We start from the raw sequence: 21,037 nt of genomic DNA, 5'->3' as shown, positions 1-21,037 counted from the left end.
AAACTTCTTCCCTCCGAGGGTGGTGAATCTTTGGAATTTTCTCCTCCAGAGGACTGTGGAGGCTCAGTCTTTGAGTTTATTCAAGACGGAGAGGGATAGGTTTTTGGATATTAAGGGAAGCGAGGGATAGGTTTTTGGATATTAAGGGAAGCGAGGGATAGGTTTTTGGATATTAAGGGAAGCGAGGGATAGGTTTTTGGATATTAAGGGAAGCGAGGGATAGGTTTTTGGATATTAAGGGAAGCGAGGGATAGATTTTTGGATATTAAGGGAAGCGAGGGATAGGTTTTTGGATATTAAGGGAAGCGAGGGATAGATTTTTGGATATTAAGGGAAGCGAGGGATAGGTTTTTGGATATTAAGGGAAGCGAGGGATAGATTTTTGGATATTAAGGGAAGCGAGGGATGTGGGGATAGTGGGGTTGAGGCAGATGACCAGCCCTGATCTTATTGAATGGCCGACTGCTGCTCCTATTTCTCATGTTTTTATAATGGTGGGGGTTTGGGGGCACCCTTGGGGACATCTGCTCAGCTGTGGGGGACAGAGAGAGGGGCAAGGGAAGGGGAACCAGGCCGCCATTTTGTCTGTCTGCGTGTCCATGGCAACCGCTCCAACCGTCCCGCTGCCCCAGGCCCCGCCCCCTCCCGCTGAGTGACGGCTGACGTCATGGCTGGGGCCGCGCATGGAAAGTGCTGGAACAAACCGCCTCACCGGCGCCTTGCGCCGCCGCCGCGCCAAGTAGTGCGGGCCGCCGAGCCGGGCGGTTGGCCGCCGGGAGGCGGCGGGGTGGCGAGCGAGGGTCGGGGTGGGGTCGGGCGGGTGGTGTGAAGGGCCCGCGCGGGGTAGGGGACGGGGTTAGGGGGCTGTGGGCTGTGGCGGCGCGGAGGGATCCCGGGCCGGGCCGCCGGGTGATGCAGCCCCTGTATATAGCGCGGGCTGAGGGCAGGCCACTCCTTTCGGCGGCGGCAGCGGAGCGGGACAGCGAGAGGCTCCACACTCGGATCAAGCAACTCCCCACACCCGGCTACAGCACCACAGGGCCCCCCACAACCAGCAAGGTACCGGCCCGGGGGGGGCAGTGAGAGGAAGGGTAATGGGGTTAGTGGTAATGTTGGAGAGATTGAAGGGCAATGGGGGGCAGAAAGAAAAGAGGGGGTATTGGGGGAAAGAGTGGGGGGGGTATTGGGGGGGAGGGAAAAGAGTGGGGGTATTGGGGGGGAGGGAAAAGAGTGGGGGTATTGGGGGGGAAGAGTGGGGGTATTGGGGGGGAGGGAGAAGAGTGGGGGTATTGGGGGGGAGGGAAAAGAGTGGGGGGGGAGGAAAAAGAGTGGGGAAGAGTGGGGGGGGAGGAAAAGAGTGGGGAAGAGTGGGGGGGGAGGAAAAGAGTGGGGAAGAGTGGGGGGGAGGAAAAGAGTGGGGAAGAGTGGGGGGGGAGGAAAAGAGTGGGGAAGAGTGGGGGGGGAGGGGAAGAGTGGGGGTATTGGGGGGGAGGGAAAAGAGTGGGGGGGGGAGGGAAGAGTGGGGGTATTGGGGGGGAGGGGAAGAGTGGGGGTATTGGGGGGGAGGGGAAGAGTGGGGGTATTGGGGGGGAGGGGAAGAGTGGGGGTATTGGGGGGAGAGTGGGGGTATTGGGGGGGAGGGAAAAGAGTGGGGGTATTGGGGAGGAGGGAAAAGAGTGGGGGTATTGGGGAGGAGGGAAAAGAGTGGGGGTATTGGGGGGGAGGGGAAGAGTGGGGGGGAGGGAAAAGAGTGGGGGTATTGGGGGGGAGGAGGGAAAAGAGTGGGGGTATTGGGGGGGAGGGGAAGAGTGGGGGTATTGGGGGGGAGGGGAAGAGTGGGGGTATTGGGGGGGAGGGGAAGAGTGGGGGGGAGGGAAAAGAGTGGGGGTATTGGGGGGGAGGGAAAAGAGTGGGGGTATTGGGGGGGAGGGGAAGAGTGGGGGTATTGGGGGGGAGGGGAAGTGGGGGGAGGGAAAAGAGTGGGGGTATTGGGGGGGGAGGAGGGAAAAGAGTGGGGGTATTGGGGGGGAGGGGAAGAGTGGGGGTATTGGGGGGGAGGGGAAGAGTGGGGTATTGGGGGGGAGGGGAAGAGTGGGGGTATTGGGGGGGAGGGGAAGATTGGGGGAGGAGGGGAAAGAGTGGGGGTATTGGGGGGGGAGGGAAAAGAGTGGGGTATTGGGGGGGAGGAGGGGAAAGAGTGGGGGTATTGGGGGGGAGGGGAAGAGTGGGGGTATTGGGGGGGGGAGGGAAAAGAGTGGGGTATTGGGGGGGGGAGGGAAAAGAGTGGGGTATTGGGGGGGAGGAGGGGAAAGAGTGGGGGTATTGGGGGGGAGGAGGAAAAGAGTGGGGGTATTGGGGGGGGAGGGGAAGAGTGGGGGTATTGGGGGGGGAGGGGAAGAGTGGGGGTATTGGGGGGGAGGGGAAGAGTGGGGGTATTGGGGGGGAGGGGAAGAGTGGGGGTATTGGGGGGGAGGGGAAGAGTGGGGGTATTGGGGGGGGAGGGGAAGAGTGGGGGTATTGGGGGGGAGGAGGGGAAAGAGTGGGGGTATTGGGGGGGAGGGGAAGAGTGGGGGTATTGGGGGGAGGGTATTGGGGGGGGGGGAGGAAAAGAGTGGGGGTATTGGGGGGAGGAGGGGAAAGAGTGGGGGTATTGGGGGGGAGGGGAAGAGTGGGGGTATTGGGGGGGAGGGGAAGAGGGGGTATTGGGGGGAGGGAAAGAGTGGGGTATTGGGGGGGGAGGGAAAAGAGTGGGGGTATTGGGGGGGGGAGGGAAAAGAGTGGGGTATTGGGGGGGGGAGGGAAAAGAGTGGGGTATTGGGGGGGGGAGGGAAAGAGTGGGGTATTGGGGGGAGGGAAAGAGTGGGGTATTGGGGGGGAGGAGGGGAAGAGTGGGGGTATTGGGGCGGAGGAGGGGAAAGAGTGGGGGTATTGGGGGGGAGGGAAAAGAGTGGGGGTATTGGGGGGGGAGGGAAAAGAGTGGGGGTATTGGGGGGGAGGGAAGAGATTGGGGGGGAGGGAAGAGATTGGGGGTATTGGGGGGGAGGGGAAGAGTGGGGGTATTGGGGGGGAGGGGAAGAGTGGGGGTATTGGGGGGGAGGAGGGAAACGAGTGGGGGTATTGGGGGGGAGGAGGGAAAAGATTGGGGGGGGGGAGGGAAAAGAGTGGGGGTATTGGGGGGGGAGGGAAAAGAGTGGGGGTATTGGGGGGGGGAGGGAAAAGAGTGGGGGTATTGGGGGGGAGGGAAAAGAGTGGGGGTATTGGGGGGGGGGAGGGAAAAGAGTGGGGGTATTGGGGGGGGAGGGAAAAGAGTGGGGGTATTGGGGGGGAGGGAAAAGAGTGGGGGTATTGGGGGGGGAAGGGAAAAGAGTGGGGGTATTGGGGGGGGGGGGGAGGGAAAAGAGTGGGGGTATTGGGGGGGGAGGGGAGGGAAAAGAGTGGGGGTATTGGGGGGGGAAAGAGTGGGGGTATTGGGGGGAGGGAAAAGAGTGGGGGTATTGGGGGGGAGGGAAAAGAGTGGGGGTATTGGGGGGGGGGAGAAAGAGTGGGGGTATTGGAGGGGGTGAGTGGGGGCAGGTGAAACAGTGAATCGTGTCATCCTGTAAGCAATGCACTGAGAATGGCTGGATGGTGTGATACTGTATCTGTAATGGAGCACTGGCAGAGCCTGCCGCAATGTCAGCATGTAAACATGTGAGGAGATATAGCTTCATATAGGACACGGATCCTAACCTGTGTGTGTATACAGCCACAGACAAAGGGGAAGTCTCAAACCTTAATTATATAAATGTGTCGGTTTGTGTTAGCTAGTCCCCGTGTATAGTGGAGACTGGTGTCCTGCTCACTCCCTGCAGGCTGATCCTTTCCCGGCTGTGTCCCTATTGAACTCTACTGGCGCTTGGGAGTATTTCCCTACCAAGGACCCCTGTGCCCGGGTCCCTGGACCCCGGCTGTACAGGGCCCGGGGATTGTGTGGTGCAGAGTGGGGCCATGCTGCCCTCAGCAGTGTGTGCTGGGGCTCTCCCCGCAGTCCTGCCTGAGCACTCAGCCACCCACCGGCCCTAAGATGGCGGCTGTTTGGAGCCGGTGTTTGCAGTGTCGGACTGAGCCTGCTGGGTGAACGCGAACCCCGGCAGGTAGGCAGGTATGCCCAGTCCGGCACTGCCCGCCCGCCCCGAGCAGCGGCCGCGCCCTTTGTTACTGCCCGGGGCGGGGCCGCGCCGGGCCCGGCCCCCGGCCATGTGTTGAGCGCCGCCATTTTATGACGGAGGTCGCTTCCGGCCGGCTCGAGCCTGAGGATTTGGTGCCGCAGTGAGCAGCGTGCTGACGTCAGTGCGCACTGCCTGTTGCAAGCTGAGCTTGTGGTTTGTGCAGCTGGAGGCGGCTGCTGGTGCGGTGATTTATAAAGTGGTGCAGTTCACAGCCCTTGTCTCATTGGGTGACCCACTTACACTGCCCTTCAATTGTTGGCACGGTCAAACACCCAGCGGGGCAAGAGAACAGTCCTGTCCAATGTATTTAATGGAGGTTTGTTGTGATAACATTCATGTGGCTGCCTGCACCAACACTGGGCAGTATTAAATGCACACAACTGTCGAGGGTGTGTCCAAACTTTTCTCATAGCTGCACAGGTACAGACCTGCCTGTGCATATTTTCTGTGTTAAAGATGCTCAAGTTCGAACACTGGATGGGCAAGAAATGTTGGCTGCGTCAGTAACACCCACATCCCAGGAACAAATAAAACACCTAGAACCTTTAGTGTTGTATACAATGTGAACCCATGTTACCATTAAGTTACACATCTTGTTCTGATTTGATTTTATCTACCATCCAAAGCACAACTAAAACAACCCTTTCCAAATTTTGATGCCCACAAAATTTAACAGTAAATAAGACTTGCATTTATATAGCACCTTCCATGATTACTGGATGTCCCAAAGTGCTTTACAGCCAATGAAGTATTTTTTAAAGTGTAGTTGTTGTAATGTAAATGTGAAAGCCAATTTATGCACAAACAGCATCATATATGATATCACTGCTCTTGGAAATAGTGGCATGGGATCTTTTACATCCACCAGAAAGAGCAGATGGCACCTCCAACAGTGCAGAACTCCTCTGCACTGGAGTGTCGGCCTGGATTTTGTGCACAAGTCTCGAGTGGGACTTGAACCTTTCTGGCTTGGGCAACAGTGATAGCCACTAAGACAGCTGACACAAGAAAAAGCACAATTAGGACTGAAGTGCCTTTGACGGGGGTGGGGGGGGGGGGGGGGGGGGGAAGAGGCTGTCGGAGCCTGTGGGCCATGCCTGACCCTGGGCTATTCTGCTGTCAGTTACTCCATGTGTGATAAATTGCGTGTGTTAGATTACCTTTGAGTTAAATGCAAGTTTAGTGGGTTGCTTTATCGTGTAGCATAAACTAATTCGATCGTAGCTGAACTGGAGCACCAGAAAACTCAATGCAATGTTTTGTCCCATACTGATGAACGGGGTTTTTGTTTTCCCAGATGCCTGAAGAAATTCGCACTGCTGATGATGAGCTGGAGACCTTTGCCTTCCAGGCTGAGATTGCTCAGCTTATGTCCTTGATCATCAATACCTTCTATTCCAACAAAGAAATTTTCCTCCGAGAGCTCATCTCCAACGCTTCTGATGTGAGTTCCCTTCAGAGATGAGTGCTGTTTGTTCTTTGAATTGCTGCAGTGTTGATGTCTTGCATTTGCTCCTTTTATTTCTCTGCGTTGAGCTGGCTGTCCCTGGGACTGTCCCAACATTACAACTGCAACTGCTCAGTTATAGTGTCCACATGTTAGCAATTGATGATCAAGCTTCCAGGAATGAGTTGCATTATTGATTGATTAAACATGTCCCTTCACTACCTGCTTGCAATCACCCCCTACCCCCACAACCTGGATTTGCACCACTCCTCTGGCTTCCCCTTGTGATTTGTGCGCACCTTGGCTGCTCTCCAGACACGCACTGTACTGCTGAGTCATCTCCCACTGTCCCAGGTTCAAATTCCTCATCAAGGAGCTCACTTCTGTTGACATTCTGTCAAGGCACATTTCAATGTCTTTCCCCCCCCCCCCCCCCAAATGCTTCATCTCCTTCAGTGTGTTTTCCAGGGATTAGCCCCCTCCACTGGTGGTCTGCAATCTGCCCCTCCAGGGTGTTCAGTTACCCATCAGTGATGCATTTTCCATCCACTGTCTCATGGGGTTTGATTTATATTGGTTTGGCATGGGCAGAAACACAGCTCATCGTTACAGAACATGTCCTGCCTGGTTGTACCAAACTGCTGCGGTCCCATACTCCCGGCACCGCAGCACCTGTTCCGATTCCTTGGTATGTACTGATGCTCGAACCCTCTACTGCAACTCACCAGCACTCCTCACTCCTGTCAATGGTTCCTCCTCCAATTCAAAACTGAAATTCTTACCCACAAACCCTTGACCTGGCTGTCCTTGCCAGCTAAGAACTTCAACTTCCCTTTCCTCATCAGGTCTTTAAATGTTTAATTCCCTCCATCTGTGATTCCTTGTTCATGGTACAGTACAGAAGGAGGCCATTTGGCCCATCATGCCTGTGCTGGCTCTTTCAATGAGATTGGATTAGTCCCATTCCACAGTTTGTTCCCTGTTCTCCTGCAACTTTTTCCATTGTGACTTTGTCCTTGGAGTACTGAAATGGCCCTAACCAGTGAGTCAAACATCCTGTGATGTGCTTTATCTGTACTCCACCTTTCTGCTCTATTCCACACCTCTTCATTGTGTCCTTTGTAGCACTGCCTCCATGTGGTTCCATTCCCATCTGAGGGTAGCCAGTTCATCTCTAGCCAAGGGGGCATATGAGAATGTTTTTATGCAGTGAGTTATGATCTGGAACGCACTACCTTGTGGTGGAAGCAGATTTACTGGTAACTTTCATAAGGGTATATCATTGAAAAATAAACTTCCAGAGGAGTGGGGCTAATTGGATAGCTCTACCAAAGAACGGGCACAAGTATCATAGGGCCAAATGGCAGCCTCCTGTGCTGTAGGATTCAATACAAGTTTCTCTTCCACCCCTACACAGCCCCCTCTGCATTCACTCAGGTAACTTTTCTTGGCACCTCTGCCTTCAGTGAGACAAATCATTAGCCACATAGTTAATGTTTACACTTAATCTGTGCTGCTGGCATGCAGCTCCATCCCTATCACTACCCTCTGCTGCTTCTCTGGCATCCACTCGTGCAACTGCAGCAACTAATTATAACTAGCTGAGTTTTTGGCCCTGTATCTTGTAAAGGCTAATTGTCCCCCTGCAGTGTTGCCCACCTCTGGCCTTTTGCTGCTGAAACCCATCTGATGCAACTTTGGTGCTGGCCTCCCGTTCTCCATGCTTCGTAGACTCGACCTGCCCAAAACTTGGCACTCTGATTTACCAATCACCCCTTCCCCCTCACTCCATGGTTTCATCCCACCTTCACCCCTATCTGCTATCTCCTTGATAACAATCCATTCCCCAACTCCAGTTCCCTGTGCGTTCCAGCCTCAAGCATTGTTGAGGCAGCTTTTAGCTTGGACACTACTCTAGAATTCTCCCAAAATACTTCTGCCTCTTGATCTCTTTAAAAGCCTCCTTGGTGGGGGGGGGGGGGGGGGGAAAGAGTTGCCTCTTGATTGGTGTAAATGTTTCTATGTACATTTCAGGGAAATGTCTTAAGTGGTATGTTTTGTTGAATGGAATTCCATTGATGTCAGATGTTTGTAACTTGCTGCCTGACAACTATGCTTTAGTTTTGTACTCTGACTTTAATCTGTAGGCTCTGGACAAGATCAGATATGAAAGCCTGACTGATCCTTCAAAATTGGAGAGCGGCAAGGACTTGAAGATTGAAATCATCCCCAATATCCGTGAGCGCACCCTCACCATCATCGACACTGGCATTGGGATGACCAAGGCCGATCTGATCAACAACTTGGGCACCATTGCCAAGTCTGGCACTAAGGCCTTCATGGAGGCTCTGCAGGCTGGTGCAGATATTTCCATGATTGGGCAGTTTGGTGTTGGCTTCTATTCTGCCTACCTGGTGGCTGAGAAGGTTACTGTGCTGACCAAGCACAATGATGATGAGGAGTATGCCTGGGAATCATCAGCTGGAGGCTCCTTCACTGTCAAAACTTACACTGGTAAGTAATGTGTAGCACCCAGTGGCTCTTGCTCGTGTCCATGGGGTGAAAACTGGGCGGGAACCTTCAGTTGGGAATTGAAAGGATTGGCGTCTCTGCCTGAAGTGTAGCCTGGAGCGTGTGTGTGTGGGTGCCAAGTTAGGGCTTTGCTGGCATGTCTCTACAGTTGGAAAGCTTGGATAATGGCCACTTCAAGGTGACTACCACTTTCAAACCATATTCCAGAGAAGGAATCAACTCTGAGATGAGTAAATTAGAGCTAAAATGGCATATGATCACAAGTGAGTAATGGTTAGTCGGTAGTATTCAACTGTCCCTTCGTGTCAATGCTTGACTCATAATGGCCTGACACACTGGTATTGTGTGTAGGGGGTGCTTTGTTGGTGTTCTTTGGATGAGCTGTTGCATCAAAGCCCCTCTGCCTGGTAAAATGGTTTCTAAATGTTCTATGGCACTAGTTGAAGAGCTGGAGGCTTCCCTTGGACACTTGCTGTGTCACTGTTTTTATAACTGACTCTCCACTTCAAAGTGATTTTAGTTTTGAGATGCTGTACAAATTGCAGTTGTGGGATGGTTGCTAATGTTGGAAGAATGGGGTTTTATCCCCTGCCATTTTGTTGGATGAGCTCAGGTTGTGAAAGGTGAACCAATTTTTCCACCCAGTAAAGCTGGAGTGTGAACTTTGCTGAAATTCCATGGATTGATGAGGTGTGGGAAACCTAGACTCTGTGCTAGCCTCAGCCCATTTATTTTTAAGTGTAACAATGCAGGTTGTAGAAGTTTCAGGCGTTTCCAGGCATTTGGTGCAGGTGGAGAATGTGTGGAGGTTTGTTTGGAGTTGCAGCGGTGCGGGAGCATGAAGTGCCAGGTGTTTCCATATAAAACAGTCCAGCACCCCATGGCCTGCTGCCCAGCTGAAATCCTGTTTAATGCTTGAGTTATCTTTGGCTCTAAAGTATTAAGTAGTCAAATGAGCATGCTACATTGGTAAATCCATTCATTGTTTATTGCCTGGAATTCAGTCTGTACAGTTCCTACAATATGTTCAGCTGAGGATTTTAAACAATTAACTAATAAAACACAAACTGATTTATAATCATTTTAATATGAGCTTCCATCTAACAAAATTCTTGTTGCCTGGTCTTGCTGTCACCTGTACATGGAGATAAGCAAGCTGTCTTACACCCACTGCATGAGAACAGTGCAGACTTCCCTCTTCAATTCTCAAATGTTACCCATCTCCACTCTTCAGATACCAACACACCTGCTGCTGTATATTCCCAGAATGTTTGGTCGTGTGTTACATGAGAATACACTGCGGGAATCTGGCTGTTTTCCTTGTACCACTGAAGACTTGCGAGCTCTCCCAGGCCTCGGCTCAGACTGGGGGAAACTCGGCTGCTGGAGAGCTTAAACTCCAAAGCAGTCCAGTTGTATTTATGCAATGCTAAGCTGTATACTCAAGGCAATGAGTTGACTCCCAACTGCTGCCTTGTTTTAGCTACTAGTACCCAGCGAGGTGTTGAGAAAAGAATGGCTAGCTCACTACATGTTAATTAACAAGGGTCACAGTGCAACATGGCAAACAGTGGAGCACTTGAGGTAAATATGTTTACAGCAGCTGCTTTCCAGTGCTACCATTCTGTAACTTGTCTACATTCTGGTGTTCCTTTACAGGCCTATAAATAAAGTTGCGATCATCATGTGAGATCAGACAGCCTTAATGCATTTAGCATGTTTCCACAGTTTAATTCACTTGGCCCTCACCAAATCTGGCTGATTATTTGCTCTATGGCCTCATCACTTCATTAAAAAAAATTGTTCCAGTCTGTATAAATGTTAACTGTGGCAGAAACCCTGATTCTGAGATGCTGGGAGTGTGTCCCCTGGCTGGCGAGTTAGAACTAGGAGCCAGTCTCAGGATAAAGGGTTGGCCATTTACACCGGAGATGGGAAATTTGTTCGGAGGGTGGTGAATCTTTGGAATTCTCTACCCAGAGGGCTGTGGAGGCTCAGTCGTTGAGTATATTCAGGGCTGAGATCGATAGATTTTTGGACTCTAGGGGAATCGAGGGATATGGGGATTGGGTAGGAAAGTGGAGTTGATATAGACGATCAGCCATGATATTGAATGGCGGAGTAGGCTCGAGGGGCTATATGGTCGACTCCTGCTTCTAATATGTTCTTGTGCATATCAACTTCTTACCAGAGTCAGATCGAGTTGAACGAGGGGGAGCAGAAACAAGCTTGCGTTCAGGTATTTGATGCCAGTTGAACTGTGGGGCATTTTGGATTTTATTCCCTAGCTGTGAAGTGTCATTAGAATCAAAGTGCTCGGAGACGTCCAAGACCCAAACATTAAACATTAATACATGTTTCTGTACTGGCTCTTTAAACATAGTTGGGAGTGAGGAGCCTCCAAATGTGAGCTCGTTCCAGCAGTTACTCTTTGCAGTGTCTGTAGAAGTTTCTAGATGGTTTGGGACTTGCCTCTGCTAGTGTTTACACTGCGAATTACTTGGCTCCACAGCTTTGCAGCATTTCTGATCTCCCAGTGCAGGGCTGTGGTGGCATGCAGGTTTAGCATCAGCTGCTGGGTCTGGGTGCCTGGAAGTGCCCGTGCTTCAGTTCCAGCAGTCTCTCGTTGAAGTAGTCTTGCAGACTCTTGTCGTGGAACTGCCTGGAGTTTTCGCTGGAGCTCCGGCGGGTATAATCCCCAGCTGATCCTGCGATGCTTTGGAATTGGAGGCTCAAATGTACGAGGGAGTGAACAGCTACTGTGTTGTGGGAGGTGCTGTTTCCCTTGCTGGAAATATTGAGAGCTGGGCTGGAATGAATTCTTCCTGTTCTTCCTGGCAGGCTCGTTTTACCCTAAATTTGGAGAAAGGAAGGTGTGAGAATTGGTTAGCGTCCCTAATCATTTTTTTTAAATGCCACGATACCTGAAGCTGGAAAGATTTCTACAGCTAGAACATCAGGCTATTTTTAATGGGAGTTTTCTGGAAACATTACTCCATTCAATTACGAGCCCTTCTCTCAACCAGAATCAATGCAGTTCAGCCAAGCTGCAAGGTGGGGGGGGGGGGGGTTGGTATAGGGGTACATGAAGTCCTCTGCTGCAGTTATTCTGTCAGATTGTGATAGTTCAGGTGGAACATTCAATCTCGTGGAGCTGTCCTATGACATGGATCACAAGTAATACACAAAGAAGGTAGAAGTGGGAGAGCAGCTATGTACAGATGCAGACGGTAGTGTCAAACCATAAATAGTGATCAGGTAGAACAAGTGCAGTCACTCAGTTATGCTGTCGTATTTATAAAACAATGGCATATAATAACTGGTGTACAGCGTTCTCTAATTTTGGGAGTGCTGCATGGACCATTCAAAATAGTGCACATGCACAGTTTTTGCATTGAAAAGCTGGTTGCATAGGATCTCTAGAGCATGTTGGTGGTGTACCTTACTGATAAGTGAGGCTCAAATAGCAGAGATCAAACTGCATCACCTGATTCATGTGAATGGTGGACTGGTGCACGCACCATCCAGTAATAAGACATTCCAAGGAGCAAACTGCTGCTGCTGAAAGGTCATCAAGCTGTAATGTAAATGGTTTCTCTCAGCAGATGCTGCCTGACCTGAGTATTTGCAGCATTTTCTGTATCTAACCCAGGAGGAACAGTGGCTTATTGTGAAAGCACCATGTATGCTGGATGCTAACCAGCATGCTCCTGGTCTTCCAACCAACCAATCTGCCACTTTCAGTGAGCATCCTCCTGTCCCTGATGTGGCTCTGACACTAGAGTTCACTGTTGTACCCTGGTCAGTGAGTAAAACTCAAACCCACCCACCTTGAGATCTTGGAAGCCTGGATACTCTGGAATGCTGGGCATGGGACACATGCTGTTGGATCGGCGCCTTTCTGAGCTTTTCTGGCTGTAGTCTGTGCAGCTCATGGTGACTGTTCTTCCCTCCTGTTATAGCGAGTGTTTGATGGATGCTGGGCTTGGCCCTGCTTTATATTGGCCAGTAATCAGGAACAGGTGCCCCAACATGATCCTGTTTGATCAAGGGATTACTCACTCCTCTCCAAATTGGATAGTGGATTTGACAGGGATAAAACTCCTTCATCCATTCAAGACTTCCTAGTGAGCAGGGGTGTTCATTAACTAAATGCGTAACAATGACGCTGGGTTGACGGATAGACTTTGCAGCGTGATTAATTTACGATGAACTTACTGACTTACCTGGTGTCTCAATCTGAAACACGAGCAGTAGCATCATCATATACGCACAGGAAAACTGAACTTGTTGCCCCACGGAGGCATGTAATTAAAACTCTTCCACTTGTTCAGGTAGGAGGATCTTTATCTTCTCCCCCACCCCCTCCATACTATGGTATCAGCAGTTAGTTCATGCTGGCAAGTGCGACTCAGTTGTCTGTAATCCCAGGATGTTTACTGTTATCTTGCGGCCTTCTCTGAGCTCTGCTGTCTCAGTTTAGTAGGTTTGATGGATTGGTAATGAGGTCGCAGTTGCCGGGCAGCACGCTTCCTTCCTTCACCTGGGAAGTTGACGTTGCCTTTTACATTGAATGCAAGAACTGATGCATTTGCCTTTTGCATTGTTCCACACACCAACCCATAGATTAAAAGTCTGCTTACAACAGGTTGCAGAAACTACTCCACTGGTGCATGTTTGAATTGTGTCTGAGCAGAGGCTCTTCTACTGACAGATGTAGTGAGTTAGCTCCTAGGCAGAGAATGTTGTCTTGGACTGGTGTGAATGGAAAGCTCTTTACTTTTTCTTGGGTTACAGAAAGCTTGATATGCAATACAGGGCCACTTAGTCTTTGGCTATTGAATGCCCCTTTTTAAAAGCATTTGAGCCACCAAGATGGGTGATTGCCTCCCCTTAGTCTGGCACATTTTGTTCGTGTCTTAACAAGGACTCTTCATGCCTCAGGTCCTGTTCATTGTTGCTGTTTTTTCCTGCCATGGCTTAATGTTTCAGTCTGGGAAGTTGTACACAGTTTCAAAGCAGGTTTTAAGACACCATTGTTGCTCAGGTTCATAGCAGCTGCAAACTGGATCTCTGCACAGAGTCGTGGTGTAAATCCAATCAGTGCCATTTTTGCAGAGAGGGATTGCTTGGCTTAATCTTTACTCAGTGCTGATCTCAGCTCCCCTGGGCTAGGGATGAGCAGGAAGTCAGGGGACCTATTGCTCATCACCAAGTGTCCTGAATAAGGTCAACAAGTGAAAATGCTTGGATCTCCTGTCTCGGCCCAATGTGTGACCATGATTGGTGGAGTGATTGGTTGTGTACTATCCCGTACTTACTGAATGGTATCTGTCACCAGTCATTGATCAATAGGGTGGGGGGGAGGGGCATTACATAGCTGGAACTGCTCGCAGTATGAGCAGTGTGGTTGCCTCCTGTTTCTAGGGCTCTGCTTTAAAAGTTACTTTGTGCTGACCCTGAGATGCTGGCATGGCACAGGGTGGTTGGGGAGCGTTATCGCCAGTATATGAATCCCCTGTATTTTGCTCTTGCAGAAAAGGGTGATGGGGCTGACTCCAGTGATACAATCACTCGAGGTACCAAGGTGGTCCTGCACCTGAAGGAGGATCAGGCTGAGTACCTGGAGGAGAAAAGAATCAAGGAGGTTGTGAAGAAGCACTCTCAGTTCATCGGCTATCCCATCACTCTCTTTGTAAGTACTGAAATGCTGTTGTCTCTGTCCTCTCTACAAACCTGTACTGTTTCAATGATTTCCCTCCCAATTCATTGGGTCCCACTGCCCCATCACTAGTGTTAATGTGGTGCTGCCCCCTCAGTACCTTGGAAGCCCTGTTTATTTTGTGGGGTGGATCTTACTGCACTGTGCTGGATGTAACGGGACTGAGATTTAGCTCGTTATTAACCTGATTGATTCCACAAATCAGGAGTCAATCATTACATTTCAAGTTGTATCCCAGTTGCCTTTTGCTTGACATTAAATGGTTTTGGCAAGCCCCTGTGCTCAGTGTTTTGTTCTCCACCTCCTGTTTTGTCCTGTTTCTTTGCCACCTGTTGGCTGTTGTGACCTGGGCTGCTGTAAGTTCTGTTTGTAAAGATAGAGCAATGATTGACATGTTGGGTATGTGCAGCGCATGTCTTCTCCATTATCCACCATGGTGGTGGATTGCTGGCATTGAAAAGCCAGTATTTCTTGCTCCACGCTGTCGGATTTCTGATTGTTGTAATCTTGCCCAGGTACATGTACTGAGTGGATGCCTGGGTACACAGTATGTCACTTGTAGGTGTGTGCAGAAGAAGAGGTGGGCCATGTTGACCAATCTTCTCATTTGTTTCTTCAGGTTGAGAAGGAACGGGAAAAGGAGATCAGTGACGATGAGGCAGAGACGGAGGAGAAGTCTGAGAAAGAGGAAGGTGCAGAAAAGGAGGAAGGGGAGAAGCCGAAGATCGAAGATGTAGGGTCCGATGAGGAAGAAGATGGTGAAAAGAAGGACAAGAAGACGACCAAGAAAATCAAGGAGAAATATATTGACCAGGAAGAACTCAACAAAACAAAACCCATCTGGACTCGCAATCCCGACGACATCACGCAGGAGGAGTATGGCGAGTTCTACAAGAGTCTCACCAATGACTGGGAAGACCATCTTGCTGTGAAGGTGAGCTTGTTAATGTGGTTGAAACGGAGACTAACTTGTACAACCTGCCAGGCCAGGTATATTGTGGAATGGAGCCAAGTAACATGCCCTACCTAGCTGGAGACCTCTGGCTGCTTTCTCATTCCACATCCCAATTTTCTTTCCCATCCACTCTAACTTCATTTCAAACTGGTCTCTGTATCTTGAGACCGTCACCCACAGCGGTTTTAGTTTCCCTTGTTATTGTGAACATTTCAAGCATGTCAAAATCTATCCCCGCCCTGGCCTTGGACCCTTGGCATTGTCCCCAGGCATTTCCCTTCAAACAAAGTAGCTGGAATTGGTCAGTCTGTTGAGAATCACTCTAGTTTTTCTCCTCCTCAGCACTTCTCTGTGGAGGGCCAGCTGGAATTCCGTGCCCTGCTCTTCATTCCCAGGCGGGCTCCCTTCGACCTCTTTGAGAACAAGAAGAAGAAGAACAACATCAAGCTGTATGTTCGCAGGGTCTTCATCATGGACAGCTGTGAGGAGCTGATCCCTGAGTACCTCAGTGAGTGCAATTTACTGCCATCTGTTTGTGGTTCCGGGCTTGAGGGCCACAGGAATGTTTCCCTCAGTAATTCACACTGCTTTACTCTTCCTTTCCCTGTGTTGGTGGCTCGAGCGATACTTTCAGCTCCAGGGATTCCTCTGTTTAGAAATTCTTCTGGCAAGAACCTTGCTGCCTTTTTGTATTTTCTGCAGCATTGGAAGTTCTGGCTTGCTTTAGCCTGGGCTCGCTGGCTCCAAGTTCCAGTGCGGTACCCCTCCAGTCTGGTAACAACTGTTCCTTGGCGATGGCTAGTGTAGTGTAGCCTACCATGGCTGGCTATGACTGCAGCACAGGTCAAAATAGTGTTCCCTTTCAGACACTGGCTGGCTCTGCATGTTGTTGTGTTTGCAATCTTGGCTCGGTATTGGTTTATACGCCAGTCATTTCAAAGCGCCCAGATTCTTTTTTTAGAATTTTAATTTTTTTAATGTGTCGGACTTGAGCCTGACTTTCACTAAACAGAAGTCTGAAGTTCTGTGACCACTGTCTGATGACCACCGCAGTGTTTAACAGTTTACCCGTAGCCCAGGTATCGAGAGCTCGACCCTTGTGGATTAACATGGCTCCTTCCTTTTCTCATGCCACCCATTTGGTTCACGTCTGATGTATGACTATGAATCCCATTTTTGAGCAGACTTTGTTCGTGGTGTGGTGGACTCTGAGGACTTGCCCTTGAACATTTCGCGGGAGATGCTGCAACAGAGCAAGATCCTGAAGGTCATCCGCAAGAACATCGTCAAGAAGTGCATGGAGCTGTTCTGTGAGCTGGCAGAAGACAAGGAGAACTACAAGAAATTCTATGAGCAGTTCTCAAAGAACCTCAAGGTAAGAGTGAAAGGAAATGGGAGGGGGGGGGGGGGTCTCCCGTGTCAGTCCAGAATCTGATGGATGGAGTGCTCTCGCTGGCAATTTCACTTGGATCTGCCCAGCAGAAAGCTCTACTATTAACATGCTAACTTTATAATGGCTACTGATTGGAATTATCTGTTTGTTTGTAAAACCTCCTTTTAATGTGAAGGGCCTCAACAGTTCCGGGGTGACAGCTGCACAGGTCTGTGTGTCTGCTGCTGATTCAGCCTGTTAATGTGAGACATATGATCATATGATGTCCTCTGCACACATGTACAGAACAGCAGACCTCTGCAGCACTGCACTGGGTAATTTAATGGTGGGGGGGCAGCATTCCTCCTAATTTTGAGGGTGCACAAAAGTTACCATTGAAAAGCAAGTCCTCAATGCCATGGGGTGGGAGTGGGGGGGTGGGGTAGCCATGCAGCTTAGATGGAATGTTGAGTTCAAGTACTGGGTTGGGGGTCCAATGCCGCTCTCTAAATGAGGCAGTGGCCTCTAGTGTTCCTTCCCTGATGTTCCTGGTTGCTGATTTCAGGGAGATTGAAATGCCCCTGAGGGTGAGTATCAACCGTTTTAAACATCACATCGACACGCTAAAGAAAAGCAGTAAACGCGGGCTTCCATATAGTGTAGATTTGGAATGGTTTGTTCTCTACGTTGTGAGGGGTTTGCCTGTGAGCTTGCTGTAACATGGTATAATAGCTGACTTCCTTCCCCTGTCTACAGCTCGGTATCCACGAGGACTCTCAGAATCGCAAGAAGCTGTCTGAGCTGCTGCGTTACCACACCTCGCAGTCTGGGGACGAGCTCACCCCCCTGGCCGACTATGTCTCCCGCATGAAGGAAAACCAGAAGTGCATCTACTACATCACTGGTGGGTTGTAGTTCAGTGAGAGCAAGCTAAGTGTTCGCTGTCAGGTGGAGGTGAGCAGGACCAGCCTGGCTCTGTTGGCTTCGTAATGTCAACACCCTGACTGGTGAATTCTCTGATCTCACTAATCATAGCGACAGGAGGAGGCCATTCAGCCCCTCCATCAATCAGATCATTGCTGTTCTGCATCTTAACTCCATCCACATCCCTTAATGTATGTGACGAGCAAACATCTCATGCTTTCAATTTTACAATTAGTTGGGCTAGCATCTATTACTTTTTGGGGAAGAATTCCACACTTCTACCACTCTGAAAGTTTCTTGATTCTTCCCCTGAGTGGCCTGATTCTGATCAGGTTATGTCCTCTTGTCCTAGACTTTCCCCACCAGTGGAAAATGTCCAAGTCTCTATCTGACCTATCAATTCCTTTCAAAATCCTTCCATTAATCAGATCCACCCTTAGCCTTCTCTATTCCAGGGAATACACCGAGTTTGTTACCTCTTGCAATCTAACCCTTGGAGCCCTGGTAATATTCTGATCAATCTGTGCTACCAAGGCCAGTATATCCTCCCAGGTGCTGTGCCCAGAACTGTACACAGTACTCCAGGTGTGGTCTAACCAACACTTTGTATCACTGCAGCAAAACTTCCTCCCCTTAATACTCTCACCCTCTAGTTATAAAGGTGCACATTCCAGTAGCCTTTTTGATTATATTTGTACCTGACTGCTGTGTTTTAATGTGTGTACATGGACCCCGGTGTCTATTGGTTTTCTGGTGTTCTTAGCTTTTCACCATTTTTTTTAAAAAAAACTCCGATCTGCCACTCACTTAATCTATCGATGTCTCTAATTTTCTGTAATCCTAATGCCGAGTTGTGTCTTCTGTACTGGAGATGCATTTTCATCACTGAGGGTAGGTGATCTGCACTCAGTACATTAATGACCCTCTGTTGGCCAGTGTTGGTAAAGAGCAACACCACATATTCCAGCTAGGGTCGGGAGTCTAGCTGCCAGAGAGGTTGCATAAATATGCCTGATGCCATCCTTCCAAGCTGGCTACAGCACTGGCAGCTTGGCACAGCAAGATTGCTGGTGCCTGTGGCTGCCATGGTCCTGTCTCTCCTGCACTGCATGTGTACATGGCCTCAAACTTTGCACCGTTACAAGCTCAGAAGGCTAGGACTATGGGAGCTGGTTCCTGAGTAACCCAGTAGTACACAATTCCAGTCGCAGCTTCGCCGTCCCTCTCGTGCAGATGAATGGAGCTTTTATGTTGTCTCCTGTCTCCCTGTAGGTGAAAGCAAAGATCAAGTCGCTAACTCTGCCTTTGTGGAGCGTGTGAGGAAGCGGGGCTTTGAGGTGGTCTACATGACTGAGCCCATCGATGAATACTGTGTGCAGCAACTGAAGGAGTTTGATGGTAAGCAGCTTGTCTCTGTCACAAAGGAGGGCCTGGAGCTGCCCGAGGATGAGGACGAGAAGAAGAAGCGTGAAGAAGACCGAACCAAGTATGACAACCTGTGCAAGCTGATGAAGGAGATCCTGGACAAGAAGGTGGAGAAGGTAAGACCGCAGATCATTCATTCGAAGCCTTTCCTCACAAGGCTAGTAGTTAGGGAATGCTCTAACTTGGTATATTTTTAAAGGTTTGTGACTCTTAACTGAGTAGCTCTGCTCAGTGTGCTATGACCCATGGACCTGCACAGGCCCAGATTGGATTTCTGCTACAGGCAGTCTTAGCTGACCATCACTGCTGTCCATGGGGGAAACTGTGGTTGGCTTCAGTGTCCCTGGACTAGGGAAGGGAAATGAAGCCAGGGCTCTTACCTGCTGTTCCCAAGTGTAATCCTGAGTGGACAGTGGGCCATTAACATTCACTGCACTAGGTGACCATGGTGAGGGGTGGGTTGTACCCCAGTCAGGGTCAGCTTTGGGGGAGGCTAAAGTAGGTAGAATTGCAGGAACAGGTTTGATGTTTGTGAATCTCTCTCCCTGCCTCAGGTGACCGTGTCCAACCGGCTTGTGTCCTCCCCATGCTGCATTGTGACCAGCACCTATGGCTGGACTGCCAACATGGAGAGGATCATGAAGGCCCAGGCCCTGCGAGACAATTCCACCATGGGATACATGATGGCCAAGAAACACCTGGAGATTAACCCCGATCATCCAATTGTCGACACCCTGAGGCAGAAGGCTGACGCAGACAAGAATGACAAAGCTGTGAAGGACCTTGTGATCCTGCTCTTCGAGACTGCGCTCCTATCCTCCGGATTTTCATTGGACGACCCCCAGACGCACTCTAACCGCATCTACCGAATGATCAAGCTGGGACTCGGTAAGTGTCTGTCAACAAGCGGTTTCATCGCCTATCACTGTGCCGCCAGCTTTAACTTTGTCTTGCTTTGGTTCCCTGGTTGGCAAGGAAGCTCCTTTCATAGTGTAGTGGCTAAAGATGCCACCAAGTGATGCCTGTGATCCCTGCCTGTCTCTGCAGACCACTGCCATCCCTGCTCTGCTGGGGCTGCTGTTCTCGCTAGTCAGTGATGCCAGCTGGAATTATCTGTACGAAGGCTGGGTCAGACTCTAGCAGTGCTGAGGGGGTCAGTAGCCAGCTAGCATGTTCTGTTGGCCTTGTGCTGAAAAAAATCCAGATACAAGGCCCAGTGTCTCTCCTCCAATGTCCCACAGTAACTTGCTGTCAGTGCTGTGTGGGATAGATAGCACTGCACAGCTGAGTGAAATGATATTTTGGTACTGGTGCTGGTTGAGATTTTGCAGGGGTGCTGAATTTGATTGTGTCTGTTTTGAAAGGCATTGACGACGATGAGGTGATCGTGGAAGAGCCCACTCCGCAAGTTGCTGAAGAGATCCCACCCCTGGAGGGAGACGAGGATGCGTCCCGCATGGAGGAAGTGGACTGAGACTGCTCTCCTCCTTCCCTGCCCGCAATCTTCCCACCTGTATTCAAACTGGACTGCTGTATTTAATTTGGACTTTCAAAAGGATCTGTTGTGCAGTGTGTGTAAAGTAATGATTGTCTGACCAGTCTGGTCAGCTCAACATGGATGAGGTCGGCTCCCTTTAGGGGAGTCAGCCTTGCACTACAACCTTTATCAGATGTTGCTGTCCTTTTTTTATTTTAAAAAGCATGTCATTTTTATTTTTGCAGCTATGTGCTGTAAAATAAAATCTGAAACCACTGGCGCAAGTGAGGATCTGGTTTTCTTGTGCCTTGGGAAGTCAGTGATTGAGACCAATTAGTGAGTGTAATTCCTGCTCCAAATACACGGATTCAACAACCCAGGACCCATTCACAGGCTGGGTGCTCAATTGGCAAAGTGGTATCGGGGCACTTACAAAATTATTGCAATGGGGATGGTGGATAAAGGGGAACCAGTGGATGTGATGCATTTGACAAGGTGCCACATAAAAGGTTACTGCACAAGATAAGTTCATGGGGTTGGGGGTAATATATTAGCATGGATAGAGGATTGGCTAACTAACAGTCTGGATAAATGGTTCATTCTCGGGTTGGCAATAGTGGGGTGCTGCAGGGATCAGTGCTGAGATCCTAAATATTTACAATCTATATTAACTACTTGGAAGAAGGGACTGAGTGTAATGTAGCCAAGTTTGCTGACGATACAAAGATGGGAGGAAAAGCAATGTGAGGAGGACACAAAAATCTGCAAAAAGCCATGTAGGCTAAGTGGGCAAAAATTTGGCAGATGCTGGGTATAATATTGGAAAGTGTGGGGTAATGCACTTTGGCAGAAAAAAAAATAAGCAAGTTATTTAAATGGGAAAAAAGGTGCTGCAGTACAGCAGGACCTGGGATTACTTGTGAATGAATCACAAGGTTAGTATGCAGGTACAGCAAGTGATCAGGAACGCCAATG

General features: G+C 49.9%; 1 protein-coding gene across 1 annotated transcript; it reads left to right on the top strand.

The window, feature by feature from the left end:
- The first annotated feature begins 946 nt into the window (after positions 1 to 946).
- hsp90ab1 (heat shock protein 90, alpha (cytosolic), class B member 1) lies at positions 947 to 20,341 on the top strand. The gene is made up of 11 exons (XM_070885899.1): positions 947 to 1,059; positions 5,506 to 5,652; positions 7,803 to 8,169; positions 13,725 to 13,882; positions 14,529 to 14,843; positions 15,207 to 15,372; positions 16,049 to 16,239; positions 16,993 to 17,140; positions 18,433 to 18,701; positions 19,140 to 19,473; positions 19,950 to 20,341. The coding sequence occupies exons 2-11, from the start codon at positions 5,506 to 5,508 to the stop codon at positions 20,057 to 20,059; spliced, it is 2,205 nt and encodes a 734-aa protein (XP_070742000.1). The 5' UTR covers positions 947 to 1,059; the 3' UTR covers positions 20,060 to 20,341.
- Positions 20,342 to 21,037: the final 696 nt, after the last annotated feature.

The sequence above is a fragment of the Pristiophorus japonicus genome, chromosome 7 (assembly GCF_044704955.1).
Source record: "Pristiophorus japonicus isolate sPriJap1 chromosome 7, sPriJap1.hap1, whole genome shotgun sequence".
Taxonomy (NCBI): Eukaryota; Metazoa; Chordata; class Chondrichthyes; family Pristiophoridae; genus Pristiophorus; species Pristiophorus japonicus.
The sequence above is the reverse complement of the archived record's forward strand: the minus strand, read 5'-3'. Positions and strand labels throughout refer to the sequence as shown.

Coding starts and splice junctions, on each gene's coding strand:
- hsp90ab1 (XM_070885899.1), top strand. CDS start 5,506: ATGCCTGAAGAAATTCGCACTGCTGATGATGAGCTGGAGACCTTTGCC. Junction 15,373..16,048: donor GCTGATCCCTGAGTACCTCA/GTGAGTGCAATT, acceptor ATTTTTGAGCAG/ACTTTGTTCGTGGTGTGGTG. Junction 19,474..19,949: donor AATGATCAAGCTGGGACTCG/GTAAGTGTCTGT, acceptor CTGTTTTGAAAG/GCATTGACGACGATGAGGTG.